This window comes from Ovis canadensis, chromosome 11 (assembly GCF_042477335.2).
Source record: "Ovis canadensis isolate MfBH-ARS-UI-01 breed Bighorn chromosome 11, ARS-UI_OviCan_v2, whole genome shotgun sequence".
In the NCBI taxonomy this organism is placed as follows: Eukaryota; Metazoa; Chordata; class Mammalia; order Artiodactyla; family Bovidae; genus Ovis; species Ovis canadensis.
Genome location: NC_091255.1, coordinates 63,699,135 through 63,718,372, shown reverse-complemented (window position 1 = coordinate 63,718,372; position 19,238 = coordinate 63,699,135). Strand labels below are relative to the sequence as shown.

The 19,238-nt window shown below is 41.9% G+C and overlaps 2 protein-coding genes and 1 pseudogene across 22 annotated transcripts in view; 2 read left to right on the top strand and 1 right to left on the bottom strand.

The window, feature by feature from the left end:
• Positions 1-9,171, bottom strand: part of ACOX1 (acyl-CoA oxidase 1) — a 24,109-nt gene extending 14,938 nt beyond the window's left edge. The window contains exons 1-3 of one of the 3 annotated variants that reach the window (XM_069542122.1): positions 8,575-9,171; positions 8,122-8,281; positions 4,058-4,218 (exon numbers count right to left, since the gene is read on the bottom strand). In XM_069542122.1, the coding sequence (XP_069398223.1) occupies positions 4,058-4,218; positions 8,122-8,281; positions 8,575-8,683 (430 nt within the window). In that variant the 5' untranslated portion in view covers positions 8,684-9,171. The remainder of the gene's footprint in view (positions 1-4,057; positions 4,219-8,121; positions 8,282-8,574) is intronic. The other 2 variants (XM_069542124.1, XM_069542123.1) reach the window with 2 other exon arrangements.
• The window catches only part of TEN1 (TEN1 subunit of CST complex), a 23,934-nt gene continuing 12,869 nt past the window's right edge, over positions 8,174-19,238 (top strand). The window contains exons 1-3 of one of the 19 annotated variants that reach the window (XM_069542219.1): positions 8,858-8,999; positions 12,066-12,126; positions 18,620-18,757. Coding sequence is in view for 6 of the 19 variants with exons in the window: in XM_069542205.1 (XP_069398306.1) it covers positions 12,099-12,126 (28 nt within the window). In the remaining 13 variants the exon portion in view is untranslated. Of the gene's footprint in view, positions 10,306-12,065; positions 12,127-18,619; positions 18,758-19,238 lie in introns of all 19 variants that reach the window. The other 18 variants (XM_069542208.1, XM_069542218.1, XM_069542222.1 and 15 more) reach the window with 18 other exon arrangements.
• Positions 16,989-17,890, top strand: LOC138414538 (ribosome biogenesis protein NSA2 homolog pseudogene; annotated as a pseudogene).

Below are 19,238 nucleotides of genomic sequence, written 5' to 3'. Positions count from 1 at the left end.
CTGAGGTGCCCTTCAGACTCATCATGGGCGGGTGTGTATCAGAGAATAATGCCAACACCAAGGGTTACCGCAGAGCACACTGAGAAGCACAAGGGGAAGACTATTATCATCACAAACTGTTCTGAAGCTGAAAGCTGTTTCCAGGAGTAAAATGTCTCTTGTAACTAGGGTAAGGATTATTCAGAAGCAGAGGAAATGTAGAAACGTTACAAGGACAAAGTTACCTGGATAGTTTTTTATTTAAATCAAGTATTGATATTTGCATGATAAAGATCATAAATTATTTTAAATTAATTTACTTTATAATTGCAAAGCACCAACATTTTACTTGGTAAGGAGCTGCAGTCAATTCTTTCAAAAGCATTAACACCAAAAGTCTTTCCCCGTATCTCCTACATGATACAGGGCTGGGAAGGCTGGCCAGTAGTGAGGATGAATGATTAGATTAACAACATATTGAGAAAGGAAGAAATCAAAATAGCAATTCAGTGGACAGCATGATTATAATCCTAGGAAATCAACAACAAAACACCATCAATCATAAATTCATTTAGAAAAGCTATAGGCTTTAAAAAATCATTCATTCTTATCCATTAGAACCATTCAAATAGAAATCCCATTAAAGAGAAAGGTGATTTATAACAGCAACAAAATATTTTTAAATTTTAAATGAGTTAGCTCAGAATATTAAAGATTTAATTATGAAAACACATAAATACCTACTAGGATGAATGAAAGATCCGAGTAACAGAAAAGAAATCGCTAATTCCTAGCTCAGAGTACGAAGGAAAATTAATAGTTCCCAAGAAAATACTGGGATTTAATGTAACACATGTTTTAAATTCCTATAGAATACGTTTTAGAACTTGATAAATTGAGATCAGAGTTTATCAAAAAGAATAAGTATGCAAGAACACTAAATACAAATATCTTGAAACATAGGCTATAACAATAGTAGGCTTATCCTATCAGATTTTTAAATATCTTTAAAACAACAATGAGCCAAAGCTTATGATGTTAGAGAAAAAAACAGAAAGAAACAAATTAATGTAATATATTTAAAGTTCCATAAATAAACTGAAACTATTACAAAACTCTAAGATAAACTAGAAAGAACATAATAAAGTGAAAGAGCTATTAGTTAACAAACATAAATACTGTATGTGAGACTGATCACTCTGTATCATACACAAGTGAAAACATTAAGCACGAATGCAACAAACAAAAATGGGAATAAAACAGAAGCTAATTACCCAAGATATGAGAAGAAAACTTATACCTAGTCAGAGACAGATGCACTGAGGCCAAAATATTTAATGAAACAGAGCCAATAGAAACAATATAACTTTCTAAGATCAACATGCAGATTCTATGTATCCAATACTCAAAGGAGAAAATGCCAGTTCATACATATGAAATGCAGAGTAATATCCAAGCTCATCAGCATTGGTAAATGAAAACTTTAATTCTTAAATAGATATAAAAGTAGCAAAAAACCCAAAGCGACCATGTTGATGGGACAAAGGAGACACGAGTACACTAAATACATCAAAACCTATTCCATGTCTTATGCAACAAAACCTATAAAGTACTCATTCTCTTCAAATGTAGTCATTCATCTCTGAGAAAGATATTCCAAAGGCATAACACAAAGAACACAGCTTTTGTAGACATTTATATTGTTATTACTAACAGTGGGGAAATTAGAATATCCAGGGAGCAAGTCTCATGGGAAGGCCAACAGGGAAGAGAATGGAAAAAAAAGGGAAAAAAGAGGATTGGAGGCTTTTGGAGAGACAGAGCAGTGAGATCCAGGAAGAAGAAGATTAGGGACTTACAAGATCAAGTGCATGACCTATTTTTCAAGCTTCAAAGGAAGAATATTTTCACAGTTTAGTATTAGAGATGGGAATCTGCAAAGATACTGCTGCATCTTCAAGGATGATAAGCATGTACTACAGAAGCTCTATTTTCCTGAATAATTATAATAACAGAAAAGGCAAGAAGAATCCCTATGAAGTGGCCAGAACTTGAAATGATCAAATAACCGTGACGACCAAGACACTATCTGCTTTATGACCTGGAGAGATATATGGTCAGGAGATAACTAACCCTAGACCATGTCCCAGATAGTCTCTTTAACAAAGCAGTCCCGGGGAGACAATGCAACCTCCTTGGTCCAGGATTCTGCCTTTGATTAGGGCTCACAGATCCACAGACCCAGTATGTGTTGGGTTTGTGTGCCCATACAGACAGAAGTGTCTTTAAAGGAGGGAAGAGGAACACTGGTGAGCTAGACTTTCTGCAGATGGTTGAATTTTAAGATTCTTGAGGATCCTGGAATAAGACTGAGCACTTTTAATTTCTTCACTTCTCAGAGGCTTCCTAGAAGCGAAAGAATCCCAAACTGGAAGTTACAGCTAATTCTGTAAGAACGTGAGATAATCACTGTTGACCAATGTTCCAAAGTCTCAGAATTTAAGTAGTCAAATCATCCTGTACAAGTTGCTCTATTTCCAATCCCGCTGATGCTGAAGTACTTTTTATATATTCTCTCTAAGATTATACTCTTACAGGATATTAATTAGCCAACAGACTGGCTTTTTAGGAAAAGAACAGCACTCAGCAAAGCACAACTAATATGAACTGACAAAGTTCCAGCAAGAAACAAGACCTAATTTTAAAACTCTGTTCTCTAATAAACCATAGAGATCAAGACAAAGTTGGTTTCAAACACCAGAAAACATTTGGAAACTAGAAGGAAGAAGAGAAAGAAGACTAACAAATACAATCTTGCCCAGAGCAACACAGGACCTTAATCCAACCCTCGGCGCTCCTCAAACCAGTGAAGTTTAAGTCTTCAATTCTTCCTCTCTTCTTTCAAATATACATGGGAAATATACTTCATAAACAGAGGCAGAAGGATAAGACAGACCAACAAGAGATAAACAGATCAGACTCATTTAGTTTCACAACAGTTTACATCTAATGTCTCCGGTGAACCGTATGCCTCTTAAATAGATTCAGTGATGAATTCGAAAACAAACAAACAAAAAAGGATTCTGTACCACAAAGCTATTTCAAGATTACAAAACACCCACACACACTCCAAGAGAGGAACACTCTAGGAATGTGATCTTTCTTCCCTTAGGATATCTTCCCTCAGGTCTGTCATCTCAGTGCTAACCATCCTGGGGTGCCTGGTAGGGTGTTCATAAAACTGTCCCATGACCAGGATCTGCAGTGCCCACAGGCATTATGAGAAAGGACATTTACTTAAACCAATTCACAAGCCAAAAAGCACCAAATCAAACACAAAAGAGGAATGTCCCTGATATCTGCATCCGTTCTTCCTCCCTTTTCTTTGCTTTCTTTTATTTACATGAGGGAAACATTTTGATAATTAGGAATGACATTGGGCAGCTCAAACTCAAGACCCTTAAGCCCATCTGTGGCCTTGTTTGTTGAAAACAAACTTGTTTCACAAGACCAAACAAAAACTTTTTTAAAGGTTTTCAGAACAATTTAACCAAGAATTCAAAGTCCATGGGCAGGTACAGAAAAACAAATGAAAAGAAACGAAATGAAGACCATCATGGACTTTTTCCCAAACCCCCTAGCAGCCTTCACCACTTTAACCCTCTGTCTCATTAAAAATCCACATTTTTAACTTCATTAAAGCAAAGCATCTTTCACATGTTGCTGAGGCGTGAAGCCTCTTAAGAATTTCCAACTAGGTCTTTTAAATCGGACACCCACACAATGGAGCAATTTGCCATATTTTCAACCCCACCTTTCCAAACTGCTCGATACCCATTTTAATTGGGTGTACACAGCAATGGTAAAAAATAACAGTGATACATCTTTCAGGCCAGAATCTTGGACCAGTTTATGGGGAAATAAACTATGAGGAAACAGTTTGAATTTTAAGATTTATCAATTTAATAATAAAATTCCAAACGTGTAGCAGGAAGGAAAAAAAAAGTCAAATGCCCAGAGTCATTTGTTAACTGAAGACCTGACTGGGCTACCCACTGACCCTCAAATGTGGACTAACCGTGGCCCATTTCCGTCTGGGCGTAGGTGCCAATTATCTCGAGTCCTTTGGATGAATGCAGCCATTTCTCTTGCTGAGCAGTGGTGCCCTGATTCAGCAAGGTAGGAATAAACATGGAGTAATTGAGGCCCACAGGTTCCACAAAATTGACCATATGTAGTCTACAGGAGAGAAAAGAAAAGGTTCTCAGCCTTATTCTAGAAACTGCATTCTACCACCATTCTCGCCAGACACGTTTGGCCCTGAGGATGAAGGTCAGACAAATTTAAACCCCTTTCTTATGAAATTGAGACTCAAACTTATCATATGCTATCTAAAAAGCCAAAGGCAGAATCTAGTGGTTTCTCTTCTCCCCCTAGTCATTTCAGGGCCAGGATTCTGAATTTCACATTTAATCCAGGAAGCAAATTCTACCCATGTTTCAGCCTCAGACCTCTTTTGTTTATTATTTTGTTGGTGTTATTTGTTGGTTTGATTTCTTGGAACATGAGCGTGTGTTTTTGCTTTATTTTTAGGCTTCACTTGTCTTGAAAATCAAAAGAAACTCCATAGAACATTTACATTTGCTGAGCTGTTAACAAAATGTCCTAAAGAAGAATAATTTAAACTATTTTCCCCTAGTAACGAAAGCAAATGTCCAGGATAGTATGTATACATTCTGGGGCCAAAGCACAAATCTATAAACATCTTCAGAGGTTATAGATGGGTAAAGCAGGTAATGCGAATATGTTAAAAATCACAAAGGGTCTCTGAAAATTAGTCCAGATTAAAGGAATTCTAATTTTAATGAAATTCAGTCTTTATTGATTTTCCCCTAAAAGAATCTGTGAAGTAGTCAATACAAGTTATATACACTAGTCAGCCTCAGCCATGCCAAGCTAGATTTTATAGGGGTCTATTCTGTCAGCTCTATCTATATAAACAGTTTAAGGTACAAAGTATCATCTAACTGACCCTCATGATGTTTCAAGGGATGGACAGAAAGCAGTGTAACCACCCTGTCCTGGCTTGTAGAACAAGCAGAGCATAAATTCAAGAGAAAGAGGGGTTAGGCTGCCAACTTACTTTTGGGGAGGCCCTAAAACCATACCACCACCTTTTAGGGGTGCTGAGGACAGATTCAAACATTCAAGGAGTGCCTGGACTAGCCAACATCAAAAATGCTTTTTAACCGTGAGGTTCTCTGATTTTCACACAAATACTAAATGTTAATTTAGACTGCAAGGAGACAAAGAGGGCAAAGGAAGTGGAGGAACAGAAGAGGCGAGTGAGTTTCTAGGTAACTCTCACAGAAGCTGTTCTAGAGAGAGAAGACGTTTTGCAAAAAACATACCCATCTCACTAAGGTGGGATAATGTGGAGGTAAACGTAAAAACCGGCCTCTCAAAGGCAAGAGCACCACAGCACTCCCTAATAGCCATGCTTTATTGACTTCCCTGGTGGCTCAGACGGTAAAGCGTCTGCCCGCAATGTGGAAGACCCAGGTTCAATCCCTGGGTCAGGAAAATCCTCTGGAGAAGGAAATTGCAACCCACTCCAGTACTCTTGCCTGGAAAATCCCATGGACGGAGGAGCGTGGTAGGCTACAGTCCATGGGGTTGCAAAGAGTCGGACACGACTGAGTGACCTCACTTTCATTGAAGGAGGAAATGAACCTGCAAGACTTTCTGAGTAATAAAAGCAGTAATTTAGTTGCTAAAAACAGTAGCAATACAAGACACAGCCATTCCCTTATGGGAAATGAGAGGAGGCTCTGGGTTGGTAAAGTGCTGATGTTGACACAAAATACTTAATTCTAGAAACTGAGAGGGAAAAAATATGTGATACAAAATAAAGACTATCAAATACTTATGTTTTTGAGATTTTTTTTGAGGCCTCTTGAAATTAACTAAAGAACAATATCTGAGCACTTGTTGTAAGTTTTGTTTAATTCTCCCTGAAGACGCTTTTCAAGGAACTAGCTTTAAAAACCTAAGAAGGATAAAAAAAAAAAAAAAAAATCACGACTGGTTCACATTGGAATTTTGTTACTTTAAAAATACTTTAGTTTTTGCATAGCAAACAGTATAGTTAAAAGACAAAATTTCAGAAAAGGAGATCAGGAAAGGAGTTTGTATATTCCCCAAACAGCAAAGTCTTACTTTCTCAAGGAATGGAGAGAAAAATTCTTCTACTGCTTGAGTTGAGAAAACTCAAAGTACTTTACTAATATTTTAGTCAGTTTCAAAATATTCTCATGTTTCATTTTGTGACAGGAAAATTGGATATAAAAGAGACCAGTAAATGTCCCAAATCCCTAGAAAGAGAAATATTACTATATTTCATTAATCATAGCATCCCTCTCCCCAAAGCCAATTTTAGCGTTTAAGACATCCAATGAATCTGACAATTAATGGTACGTCACAGTTAAGTTTGTTAGTGATACATAAAACACAGGTGCGAGTAACAATCGATGGTGTTCAGTAATTGCCAAGACTAAAGTAACAATCGATGGTGTTCAGTAATTGCCAAGACTAATGAAACATTCTCTAACAAACATTGATCTTCCTGTCATATCCCAGAAATACTGAAAGGATGTCAAAGGGCCTGCCACAGGTTGTATTTTGTCTTTTTCCCAAACAGTGAGGTCTGAGTCATAAAATACATTACAGAAAAAAAAACCAAAAACCAAAAAAACTGGCTGGTGTCGCCTGATTTTTAACTCACATAAAGGACTGTGTTCTATGTCACTGTGACTTCACTGGAGTCTATTTACACATTATGCACCACCACAGATTATGAAATCTAACTAACTCTGAAACACACGGAAGCAGCCATTTAAAAGTAAAACAAAACAAACCTCTTGTTTTAAGGAAAAATCAAATTTTACTAATTTTACAAGTTCACAAACTCAATTCAGGTAAATCAGAAACAGAATTTTCTAGGAGTTACTCCACCTCGATATCCTCACAGCCACAAGTTACAAACTTTAAAAAATAAAAAAAGAGCATTTGGAAGTTAGTTAAGTACTCTGACTGGACTACCAAATTAACTGTATTTTTATAACTAAAATGGAAAGAAGTTCTGAGTGTGATCGGGAGTAAATTTCCTCTTGACAAGAATAACCAGGTCAAACTCGAAAATAGATGCCAAATATATCAGTTGGCAGTTGTATAAGGGAGGAATGCCTATTGCAACATAAAGACAGAGCCTGCAACATATTTCATTGTTTCATTTTTCTTGACTCTTAAATTTGTACCATCCAAATCATTTACTCTCTATTGATGAAAATACTGGCGTTCTTAAAAAATGTAGAGACCTAAAACAGGAAATGCCCAATAATAAATGAGAAGAAATGCTGCAAATCAAAGGAATCTTATACTAACATTATATAATTATAGTGTATATTTACATAAAGGCAAAAAAAAAGTGTGTGTCTTATTTCTAACTAAAAACACAACAAAAAGATGGTCTGAAAAAAGAACATACTCTTTCAGCAGTAGGACCAAGGCATATTTTTATGACGTCTCATATGCACAGGAGGGCCATTTAAATACCCTCGCCAGATTCAACAAAGCTGGGGGTTCTCAGAATATTTCATATCCATTCTGAGGCTTGACTAAAGTTCTTCCTCATCCACTCATATTTTCCATTACTTTAAACTCAAGAGCTACATTAGTATATGAAAATACAATCTGTTACTGCTCCAAAATATATAATGTTTGGTCTTTGCAACAGAAAACATCCTTCTAAATTCAGCTTCTAAATTTAGCAGGCCTCCTTTTTAGAAGAAGCAAAGTCATTCTGCATTTAAATCGCTCAAAACTGAGAGGTCTGGACCGCATGTGTATGATTCTTGAGAAAGAAAATTACAGCATCTTCACACAAGCTTTCTACAAACGTCAGCCCTTTAAAAGGCTTAAATATCAAAGTAAACATCATTGTCCACACATAGGACTTTAAAATGACATGAAAAGATGTGAATTTGAGTCTTCAAACGCCAAACACTATGAAAAAGGATACCACAGATGGCGAATTCAAGGTTCAGGCTTAGGCCCTCGCTCTTAAGCTTAAGGCATACCTACTTTTTAAACCACATGATTTCATCAGGATCGGCGATGCCAAACTTCCTCATCTTCTCCACCATGGTGGCACTCTTCTTAACAGCCACCTCGTAACGCTGGCTACGGCTGAGGAAATTCAAGTTCTCATGTTGGAAGTCTGGGTCTTTCAGAATGAGGTTCTCTGGTAGGGAGTTAAAGGGTACCAAGGGGAAGACAAGAAATTCACGGCTCCATTAAAGCTCTCTGGGATCACACCAGGTTTCAGACTCACGGGCACAGGTCCTCTCTCGCGATGGGCGATTCCCCCCCGCCACAGCCTCCCCTAGAAGTGCGGGGGTCCTGCGACTCCCTGAAAGCTGGGCCAAAGGTTGTGGCCTAGGCCCTACAGCGCCCCCACACCCCCGACTCCTCCCGGAGGGAACCGCCAGCTCTGCTCGGGAAAGGCGGGGAGGAGGCCTGGCCAGCTGCCCTCACCGATCTCTCGGCGGCGCCGAGTGTTCTCGGGGCTGCCGTCCAGGACATTCGTGAGCAGCTCCGGGATGAAGCTGGCGCCAGCCCGCTCTTTCTGCAGGTCTTGATTCATGGTGACGGCCGGCTGAGGCAGCGCGGGGCCGAGGCGACGGCTGAGGCAGCGTAGGTGGCAGCGGCGACAGCAGGAGTCCGCAGCTCCTGCGCGGGGCCGGCACTAAGAGCCACCCGGGTACAAGGCGAGTCCCCGCCCCCCGGCCGCCTCGGCCCGCCCCTTCTCCTTCACCGCGGCCCCGAGGCGCGTGATCGACCGCGGACAGGGCGAGAGGCGGCGGCTGTGCCGCTGTGGGCGCCGCCGGGGCGGGCGAGTTCCCTGTTCTCGGCCAGTGGCGCCTCAGAGCAGCCCCCTGACAAGCGGACCCCGGAAGAAGGTCAAGGAGGTGCCCAGGTGGTGGTGGTGGTGCGGGGGGGAACCGAGACGCTATCAGCAACCCGCCTCTCCCTGGTCAGGCGGTCCCACGCGGCGGAAAGAGGCCGCCCGCGGCCGCCCGCGCGCCCACACAGCTTTGCCGGGGGGTTGGGAAGGGGCGGGACCACGCGGCTGAAGAGGACTGCGCCTGCGCCCCTGGACCCGCCCGGGCCGCCGCTTCCGGGTACGCGCGCCGAGTTCTCCCGGGGCGTGAGAGGGGGAGGGGGTCTACCAGGGCTGCAGCCGGTGAGCCGGGCCTCCTTGAGCTGGCTCGGGGATGGCGTAGAGTTTTCCCAAAACCCTCCAAGAGTGGAGGCAAAAGGACAGGGACAAAAGGTCGCGCTGAGGAGAGGCTCCAGCCATCACTTGTTAAGATAATAGCATCTCTGCTGCCAGAGGCGAAGGCTGCGGGGAAGCCGAGTGTGAGATAGCTAGCGCTCCCCCGACCCCGCGTTTATTATGGGTGTGGGTGTGGGCTTCAGTTCAGTAGCTCAGTCGTGTCCGACTCCTTGCGACCCCATAGACCGCAGCACGCCAGCCTTTCCTGTCCATCACCAACTCCCAGAGCTTGCTCGGACTCATGTCTATCCAGTCGGTGATTCCATCCAACCATCTCATTCTCTGCCCTCCCCTTCTCCCGCCCTCAATCTTTCCAGTCTTTCCAATTAGCATCAGGGTCCTTTCCGGTGAGTTGACTCTTCGCATCTGGTGGCCAAAGTATTGAAGCTTCACCTTCAGCATCAGTCCTTCCAATGAATATTCAGAGTTGGTTTCCTTTAGGATTGACTGGTTTGATCTTGCAGTCCAAGGGACTCTCAAGAGTCTTCTCCAACACCACAGTTCAAAAGCATCAATCCTTCTGCTCTCAACTTTCCTCACAGTCCAACTCTCACATCCATACATGACCACTGGAAAAACCATAGCCTTGGCTAGACGGACCTTTGTTGATAAAGTGATCTCTGCTATTTTATATGCTCTCTAGGTTGGTCATGGGCTTCCCTGGTGGTGCAGAGGTTAAAGCGTCTGCCTGCATTGTGGGAGACCTGGGTTCGATCCCTGGGTCGGGAAGATCCCCTGGAGAAGGAAATGGCAACCCACTCCAGTATTCTTGCCTGGAGAATCCCCTGGACGGAGGAGCTTGGTGGGCTAGAGTCCACGGGTTGCAAAGAGTCGGACACAACTGAGTGACTTCACTTTCACTTTCAGGTTGGTCATAACTTGCCTTCCCAGGAGTAAGCGTCTTTTAATTTCATGGCCCCATAGTCACGGTTAGTGACTTTTTTAATAAGACATTAAAAAAATTAAAATGTAGGAAAATCTGCGATGAGTAAAATAGCAACATTTTAAATGGTGACAAGATCTTGAGTACTGATTGTTCCTTTTGTCTCAGACGCCAATGTACCTGAGCAGAAGTCTCAGATAATCCCTGCTGTTTTTTATGCCCCCAGGCATCACACTGTTTAGTCTGGGTACTGTGTATTCCTTTTGTTTAAAAGCTGGCTCTCACAGCCACTGTGGAGAACAGTGTGGAGAGTCCTTAAAAACTGGAAATAGAATTGCCACACAAGCCAACAATCCCACTGCTGGGCATACATACGCAGGAAACAAGAATCGGAAGAGATGCTTGTACCCCAGTGTTCATCGCAGCACCGTTAACAATAGCCAGGACATGGAAGCAACCTAGATGTCCATCTGCAGACAAATGGATAAGAAAGCTGTGGTACATATACACAATGGAGTATTACTCAGCTATTAGAAAGAATGCATTGAATCAGTTCTAATGAGGTGGTGAAACTGGAGCCTATTTTAGAGTGAAGTAAGTCAGAAAGAAAAACACCAATACAGTATAGTAACGCATCCCTGGTGGTGCAGAGGTTAAAGCGTCTGCCTGCACAGAGAGGAGATGTGGGAGACCTGGGTTCGATCCCTGGGTTGGGAAGATCCCCTGGAGAAGGAAATGGCAACCCACTCCAGTATTCTTGCCTGGAGAATCCCCTGGATGGAGGGGCTTGGTGGGCTACAGTCCACGGGTCACAAAGAGTTGGACACGACTGAGTGACTTCACTTTCACTTTCATGGAATTTAGAAAGATAGTAACGATGACCCTGTATGCGAGACAGCAAAAGAGACACAGATGTAAAGAACAGACTTTTGGACTCTGTGGGAGAAGGCGAGGGTAGGATGGTTTGAGAGAATAGCTTTGAAACATGTCTATTATCATATGTGAACTAGATCGCCAGTCCAGGTTCTATGCATGAAACAGGGTGCTCAGGGCTGGTGCACTGGGATTACCCTGAGGGATGGGATGGGAAGGGAGGTGGAAGGGGGGTTCAGGATGGGGAACACATCTATACCCATGGCTGATTCATGTCAATGTATGGCAAAAACCACCACAATATTTTAAAGTAATCAGCCTCCAATTGAAAAAAAAAAAATAAGAGCTGGCTCTCTTGTGCAACAGAAACTAACATTTCATTATAAAGCCAATATATTCCAATTAAAATAAAAATAAAATTATTAAAAACAAAGCTGGCTCTCTAATATCACCAATATAATCTGTTGACTAAACAAATCTGAGTTGATTGCTTACTCAGTAAGGGTGACTGCTGCTTGGCAAAGCCTGGGCAGTGCCTCAAAGAGACAGTAAGGCCACAGTTTATTGAGAATTGAAAGTTTGGTTTAAGATGAGTCTCTTAGTTCAGGGTTTTGATTAAGACTTGATACAAACCACTGCACAACAGTCAAAATTAGTGGAAAGGGCAAGGCAGGGGCACTCAAAAAATCTCAGTGAACAAGCTAGTTATTGATATTCAAACCCTCTTTCTGGACTGGACAGTCGGGAATAGTAAAAGATGATAATGAAGACCCAGCACCACAAAGTTAAGTTAATGTGGGCAGTAAGATGTAGTTTGGGTTCTCGGTGAATGGTCTGATTGTGGGGGGGGGGGGGGCGGTAAATGGTTTTGGTTTTCACTCTTTTCTTCATGAATATATCCATCCATCTGATAAATATTTAATAATTTTCCAGACACTGTCAGGCACAGGGGCTATACCAGGGAGTATGCTGAGTCGTGGCCCTCAAGGAACTGGTAAGCTAGTGGGAGACATCAACATTAACCAAGTAAACAGATAGTATTATTTGAAATTCTTTTATTTAGTGGACTACAGTGAGGATGGAGTGACTGGGGGTGGTGAGAATGCCATTTTAGATGAGGTGGACAGGGCTAGTCTTGCCAAGGAGATAGACAGCCTAAGAGCTGAGGAGGGGAGAGACCCAGCCACGTGAAAGTCTGGGAAACCTGTTCAAGTCTGCGACAAAGCAAATGTGTAGTTCTGAGGTGAAGGTGAGCTAGAGGAGGGGTGATGGCAAAACAGGCACAGACCCCACGTGGCATTATGGGCCAATGGAGACTTGTAATTTTAACAGTTATAATACGAAGTGGTTAAGGGACTTCCAAAATCACTGAGGGCGGTGACTGCAGCCTTCAAATGAAAAGATGCTTGCTCCTTGGAAGAAATGCTATGAGAAACCTAGAGAGCATAATAAAAAGCAAAGACCTCGCTTTGCCAACAAGGTCCGTATAGTTAAAGCTGTGGTTTTTCCAGTCATGTACAGATGTGAGAGTTGGACCATGAAGAAGGATGAGCACCAAAGATCTGATGCTTTCAAACTGTGCTGGCAAAGACTCTTGAGAGTCCCTTGGACTGCAAGGGGATCAAATCAGTCAGTCCTAAAGGAAATCAACCCTGAATATTCATTGGAAGGACTTTTGCTGAACCTGAAGCTCTAATACTTTGGCCACCTGATGCAAAGAGCCAACTTATTGGGAAAACTCCTATGCTGGAAAAGATTGAGGGCAAAGGAGAAGGAGGCAGCAGAGGATAAGATGGTTAGATAGCCTACTCAATGGACTTGAATTTGAGCAAACTTCGGGAAATCGTGGAAGACAGAGGCACCTGACGTGCTACAGTCCATGAGATCGCAAAGATTCAGACACAGCTTAACCACTTAACAACAAGGGACTTCCCAGGTGGTCCAGTGACTAAGAGTCCAAGCTCCCCATGCAGGGAGCCTGGGTCAGGTCTCTGGTCAGGGAACTAGATCCACAGGCCACGGCAAAGATCCCATGTGGCAACTAAGACCCAGACCAGCCAAATAAATAAATACATAAATAGATATAAAAAAGAATGACTTCTGGGCTTGAGCATATGGAAGACAATGGGGCTCTAAGAGATAGAGAGGGTGGCTGGTAGGTGGTATTAAAGCCATAGGATTTGGTTCTGGTTGAAACATTGTCCTTTTTTGTCTGTTTCCTCTCCCTGTGAAGGGAGAGGACATAAATGGACGAAGTGAACAGGAGAATGGCAGTTCTCAAATTAAGGACACGTCTGAAAGAGATGGGAATACCAGACCACCTAACCTGCCTCTTGAGAAATCTGCATGCAGGTCAGGAAGCAACAGTTAGAACTGGACATGGAACAACAGACTGGTTCCAAATAGGAAAAGGAGTACGTCAAGGCTGTATATTGTCACCCTGCTTATTTAACTTCTATGCAGAGTACATCATGAGAAACGCTGGACTGGAAGAAACACAAGCTGGAATCAAGATTGCCGGGAGAAATATCAATAACCTCAGATATGCAGATGACACCACCCTTATGGCAGAAAGTGAAGAGGAGCTAAAAAGCCTCTTGATGGAAGTGAAAGAGGAGAGTGAAAAAGTTGGCTTAAAGCTCAACATTCAGAAAACGAAGATCATGGCATCTGGCCTCATCACTCCATGAGAAATAGATGGGGAAACAGTAGAAACAGTGTCAGACTTTATGTTTTTGGGTTCCAAAATCACTGCAGATGGTGACTGCAGCCATGAAATTAAAAAACGCTTACTCCTTGGAAGAAAAGTTATGACCAACCTAGACAGTATATTCAAAAGCAGAGACATTACTTTGCCGACTAAGGTCCGTCTAGTCAAGGCTATGGTTTTTCGAGTGGTCATGTATGGATGTGAGTTGGACTGTGAAGAAGGCTGAGCGCTGAAGAATTGATGTGTTTGAACTGTGATGTTGGAGAAGACTCTTGAGGGTCCCTTGGACTGCAAGGAGATCCAACCAGTCCATTCTGAAGGAGATCAACCCTGGGATTTCTTTGGAAGGAATGATGCTAAAGCTGAAGCTCCAGTACTTTGCACACCTCATGCGAAGAGTTGACTCATTGGAAAAGACTCTGATACTGGGAGAGATTGGGGGCAGGAGGAGAAAGGGACAACCGAGGATGAGATGGCTGGATGGCATCACGGACTCGATGGACGTGAGTCTGAGTGAACTCCGGGAGATCGTGATGGACAGGGAGGCCTGGCATGCTGCGATTCATGGGGTCGCAGATTCGGACACGACTGAGCGACTGAACTGAACTGAATGTCGATACAATACTATTCCAAACCTTTCTGTGGACTTATAATTGTTCAATGAAGTCCTTTATCACAGTTTTTTCCTCCCAACCAAGGTCCATGGATCATGAATTATATTTAGCTGTATTAGTTTGCTAGAACTACCATAACAAAGCGCCACAGACCAAGTGGCTTAATCAACAGGGATTTGTTGTGCCAGAATTCTGGAAGCCAGAAGTGTATAGTCAGGGTGTGTCAGCAGGGTGGTTCCTTCTGAGGCTGTGAATGAGAACCTGCTCCATGCCTCAGCTTCTGATAGCTTGCTGGCCTTTGTTGGTGTTCCTTGGCTTGTGTAGTATCTCTGCCTTCATCTTCACGACTTCCTCCCTTTGTGCATGTCCATCCCTGTTCAGACTTTTCCCTCTTTCGAAAGATACTGGTCATACTGGATGAGGCCCTCAGGAATGACCTCATTTTAACATGGTTAGTTCTGAAGAATCTCTCTGGAAGGTCACATTCTGAGGTCCTGGGGGTTATGACTTCAACTTTACCTTTTTTGGGAGGGGAGGCAGGAATTCCATCTGTAACAGTTGTCCTGTCACTTTTGTTGTTGTGTTCAAGTTGTGTCCGACTATTTGTGACCCCGTGGACTGCAGCAGGCCAAACTCCCCTGTCCTTCACTATCTTCTGGAGTTTGCTCAAATTCATGTCCACCAGGTCGGTGATGTGATCTAACATCACTTGAGCCTCTTTTAACTAGAGCAGTTTGTCTTCTGTGATTTTGACAGTTGCTTTGCGGAATGTCTCTCAATTCAGATTTGTCTGATATTTCTTCATGATTAGATTCAGATTATGCATTTTCTACAGGAATATCACAGAAGCAATGTGTCCTTCTCTGAGCACCACATCCAGCAGGGCACATGAAGGTTGTATTCTTCACTATGAGCTAGACCACTTTCCCCTTTGTAATTAATAAGTAGTCTGTGGGAGATACTTGTTGAGACCATATAAATATCCTGTTCTTTATATTTAAAAAAATTTTTATTTATTTGGCCGCACCAGATCATAGTTGCAGTGCGCTGGATCTTCAGTCTTTGTTGCAGTTTGCAGGCTGTTTAGTTGAGGCATGCAAACTCTTAGTTGCAGCATGTGGGACCTAGTTCCCTGACCAGGAATCGAACTGGCACCCCCAGCATTGGGAGTGTGGAGTCTTAGCCACTGGACCACCAGGGAAGTCCCTAAATAATCTGTTCTTCAGACTTTTACCCAATAACGTTTCACATCCATTGATGATTCTTCCCTGAATTTACTTCTACTGTGGTGACTGCGGAACTTTTAAAGGTGTGGTGAAATAGTCATTTTATTTTGCCACTGTAAAATTCATTTAGTTGAGATCACACTTAAATTGGAAGTAATCCCCATGTGATAGAATCTTTTGAGGCCATAGATCAAATCATGTGACATAACTTGAGTTTTAACATTGGTGATTCATTGTGTAGTATAAGACTAACAAAGAATTGTAACTTTAAACACATGAATGATTTCTGGGTTGGTGAACACAGGGCTGGGCTGGGCAAGTAACAGGAAAGGGCACAGAAGCACCATACCCCACCTCACCTCCTGTGTTCTATACATCTCTTCTTTTTGGTTGTTCCTGAGTTATATCCTTACACTTTTGTGATATACCAGTAACCTGTTCTAATTGTGGAATGGTAAACGTGTATAATAAAGTTTTTCATCCACAAGAAACAAGTCCTAAGCCTACAAAAGCTATGATGAACTTAGTTATAAGTGTTTCTTCTCTGATCTTCAATCCCACTGAAGAAACCTCGGCAGTTCCTTCAGAAAAGATGAAAGAAGCAGTCAGAAGCAGTCATTGGGTCACCACCGTTCCTGTACAGTATTTTCAAACTTCCCAGTCGTTAAAAAGAAGAATGTTTTTCATACCATGGATTTTTCCCCTAGAAGTAGATATTTTACCTTGAGGAATGAAAAGGCTTGAAGTACAGGTTGTACCATTACTCAGATTTCTAGAGAGATTATTTGAAATCCAGTTGAGTCACAAGAGAAGCCTGTTCTGATATATCTTCACAGAAATGTTCTTGAATGTGTGATAATATATGGATAATGATTTATAGAGCCAGCTGTGCTTATTAAGTCAACAGAAATATCTGAATAAACACATAGCAACTTTTGTTTGAAGAAAAAAATTGAGGTTAAAATTTACAAAAGAGGGCTTACCTGATGGTACAGTGGATAAGAATCTGCCTGCCAACGCAGGGGACACAGGTTTGACCCCTGGTCTGGGAAGATTCCGCCTAAGGAGGAGCAGTTAAGCCCAGGAAGCACAACTGCTGAGCCTGTGTGCTATAACTACTGAAGCCCGCATGCCTAGAGCCTGTGCTCTGCGACAAGAGAAGTCACTGCAATGAGATGCCCATGCACCGCAACAAAGAGTGGCTCCCGTGGGGGAACCCCTACGTGCAGCAACAAAGATCCAGTGCAACCAAAATAAATAAATAAAATTATAACTTAAAAAAGGATTTTCCTCCCCACCCTCAAAGAGTCAGTGCGTCTGCATGGTAATTTTAAAAATAAAAATTAATGAGAAGAGACCCTTTTCCTGTCGCGGGTGGTGCGGAGTCGGCTCGTGGGTCTTTCAGAGCCGAAAATTGAGAGCTTCTTCGCACCGCGGAGACTGCACCCAGCGGCTCGGCAGTCTCCATGCCACAAATGAATATATTGAGTTACACCGTAAGCTCTATGGATATCGTTTGGATTACCATGAGAAAAAGAGAAAGAAGGAAGGTCGAGAGGCTCATGAACGTTCAAAGAAGGCAAAAAAGATGATTGGTCTGAAAGCTAAGCTCTACCATAAACAGCACCATGCTGAGAAAATACAAATGAAAAAGACTATTAAGATGCATGAAAAGAGAGACACCAAACAGAAGAATGATGAAAAGACTCCACAGGGAGCAGTACCTGCATATCTACTGGACCGAGAGGGACAGTCTCGAGCTAAAGTACTTTCCAATATGATTAAACAGAAACGAAAAGAGAAAGCGGGAAAATGGGAGGTCCCTCTGCCTAAGCTTCGTGCCCAGGGAGAAACAGAAGTATTACAAGTTATTCGAACAGAAAAGAGAAAGAAGAAAGCCTGGAAGAGGATGGTTACTAAAGTCTGCTTTGTTGGAGATGGCTTTACTCGAAAACCACCTAAATATGAAAGATTCATTAGGCCAATGGGATTACGTTTCAAGAAGGCTTATGTAACACATCCTGAACTGAAAGCCACCTTTTGCTTGCCAATACTTGGTGTAAAGAAGAATCCCTCATCCCCACTATATACAACTTTGGATGTTATTACCAAAGTTATTCATTGAGGTGAATGTGAGCAAGCTGGGCCTTGTAACACAAGGAGGCAAAGTCATCTGAGGAAAATATGCCCAGGTTACCAATAATCCTGAAAATGATGGATGCATAAATGCAGTTTTACTGGTTTGACAGCAGTTACATACAAATAACTCCTTATAATTACTGAAGACTACACACCAGTTGGGAAACCATTACTCTGAAATTTCTGAATGCTACCAATCAACCTTATATGTTGTCTTCAGTCAAAGAAAACTATTTTTTCTACTGTTTTAAAAATGAAAAAAGCCAACATTAAAATGATCTAGTTTTTTAAAAAAAATTAATGACCTAGTTAATTATAGTTTAACTTATACATGGTACTTGAGAGTAGAAGAATTACTTTAAAAAAGATTCTCAAGTTTCAGCATTTTGCTAGATTGGATGGGATTGTCCCCATTATCAACAATAGCAACCACTATATTTTTTCCTTCTCTTAACTGTTTTGGGGGTTTGGTTCTGTTTTTTGTTTCTCTCTCAGGCCAGAGATGATTAGGGGACTATCTCTGGTAACCAGATAGCTCTCTCAAAGGTCGAAGCTATGAAGGATGTCTGTGTTTGGAGGAACCCCTGAGTAAGTTGCTTCTCCACTACACTGGCCAAACTCATTCTTGGCACACAATACTGACATGACCGTGGAACATGGGTCAACAGCCATCTCCTATGACCTCCTTGCAAACACTTGTGCAAGATTCTAGGTTACATTAAATTTTGGGAATAGAGCTGTGTCATCTGATTTTCAGAAGGATCTTGAAATTATTTAATGACTGTTTTCTTGGTTCAGATTTCCACTTGCTTGTCCAATCCAGAAACAGTTGAAGACCAACACTTATAGGATGCCTGTGAAAGTGAAAGTGAAGTCGCTCAGTCCTGTCTGACTCTTTGTAGCCTCCCAGGCTCCTCCATCCATGGGATTTTCCAGGCAAGAATACTTTCCTTCTCCAGGAGATCTTCCTGACCCAGGAATTGAACCCGGGTCTCCTGCACTGTAGGCAGATGCTTTACCATCTGAGCCACCAGGGAAGTCCTTTAGTCAGGATGCCTTTAGTTAGTCTTGAATCCCCGCTTATCTAACATTTTGAAAAAAAATGAAAATCATTCAAAAATAAAAAGCTTATTCTAAACATGTGAAGACACCCTTTATGTACAACTATGAAAGTGTCAAAATATATAAAGTGGAAAAAACATCAAGAACAGCATGTATACTACAGTATAGATGGGAAATAAAGATATATTCATCTTTGTCTTTATTTGAATAATGAAAAGATAAAAATTTTATGAAAACAGGTTCACCTCGGCAGAGATTGGCAAACACCAGCATGGGCCAAGCCAACCCATTGCATGTTTTTGTAAATAAAGTTGGAAGGAAATAAAGTACCCTTATTCATTATGTATTGGCTATG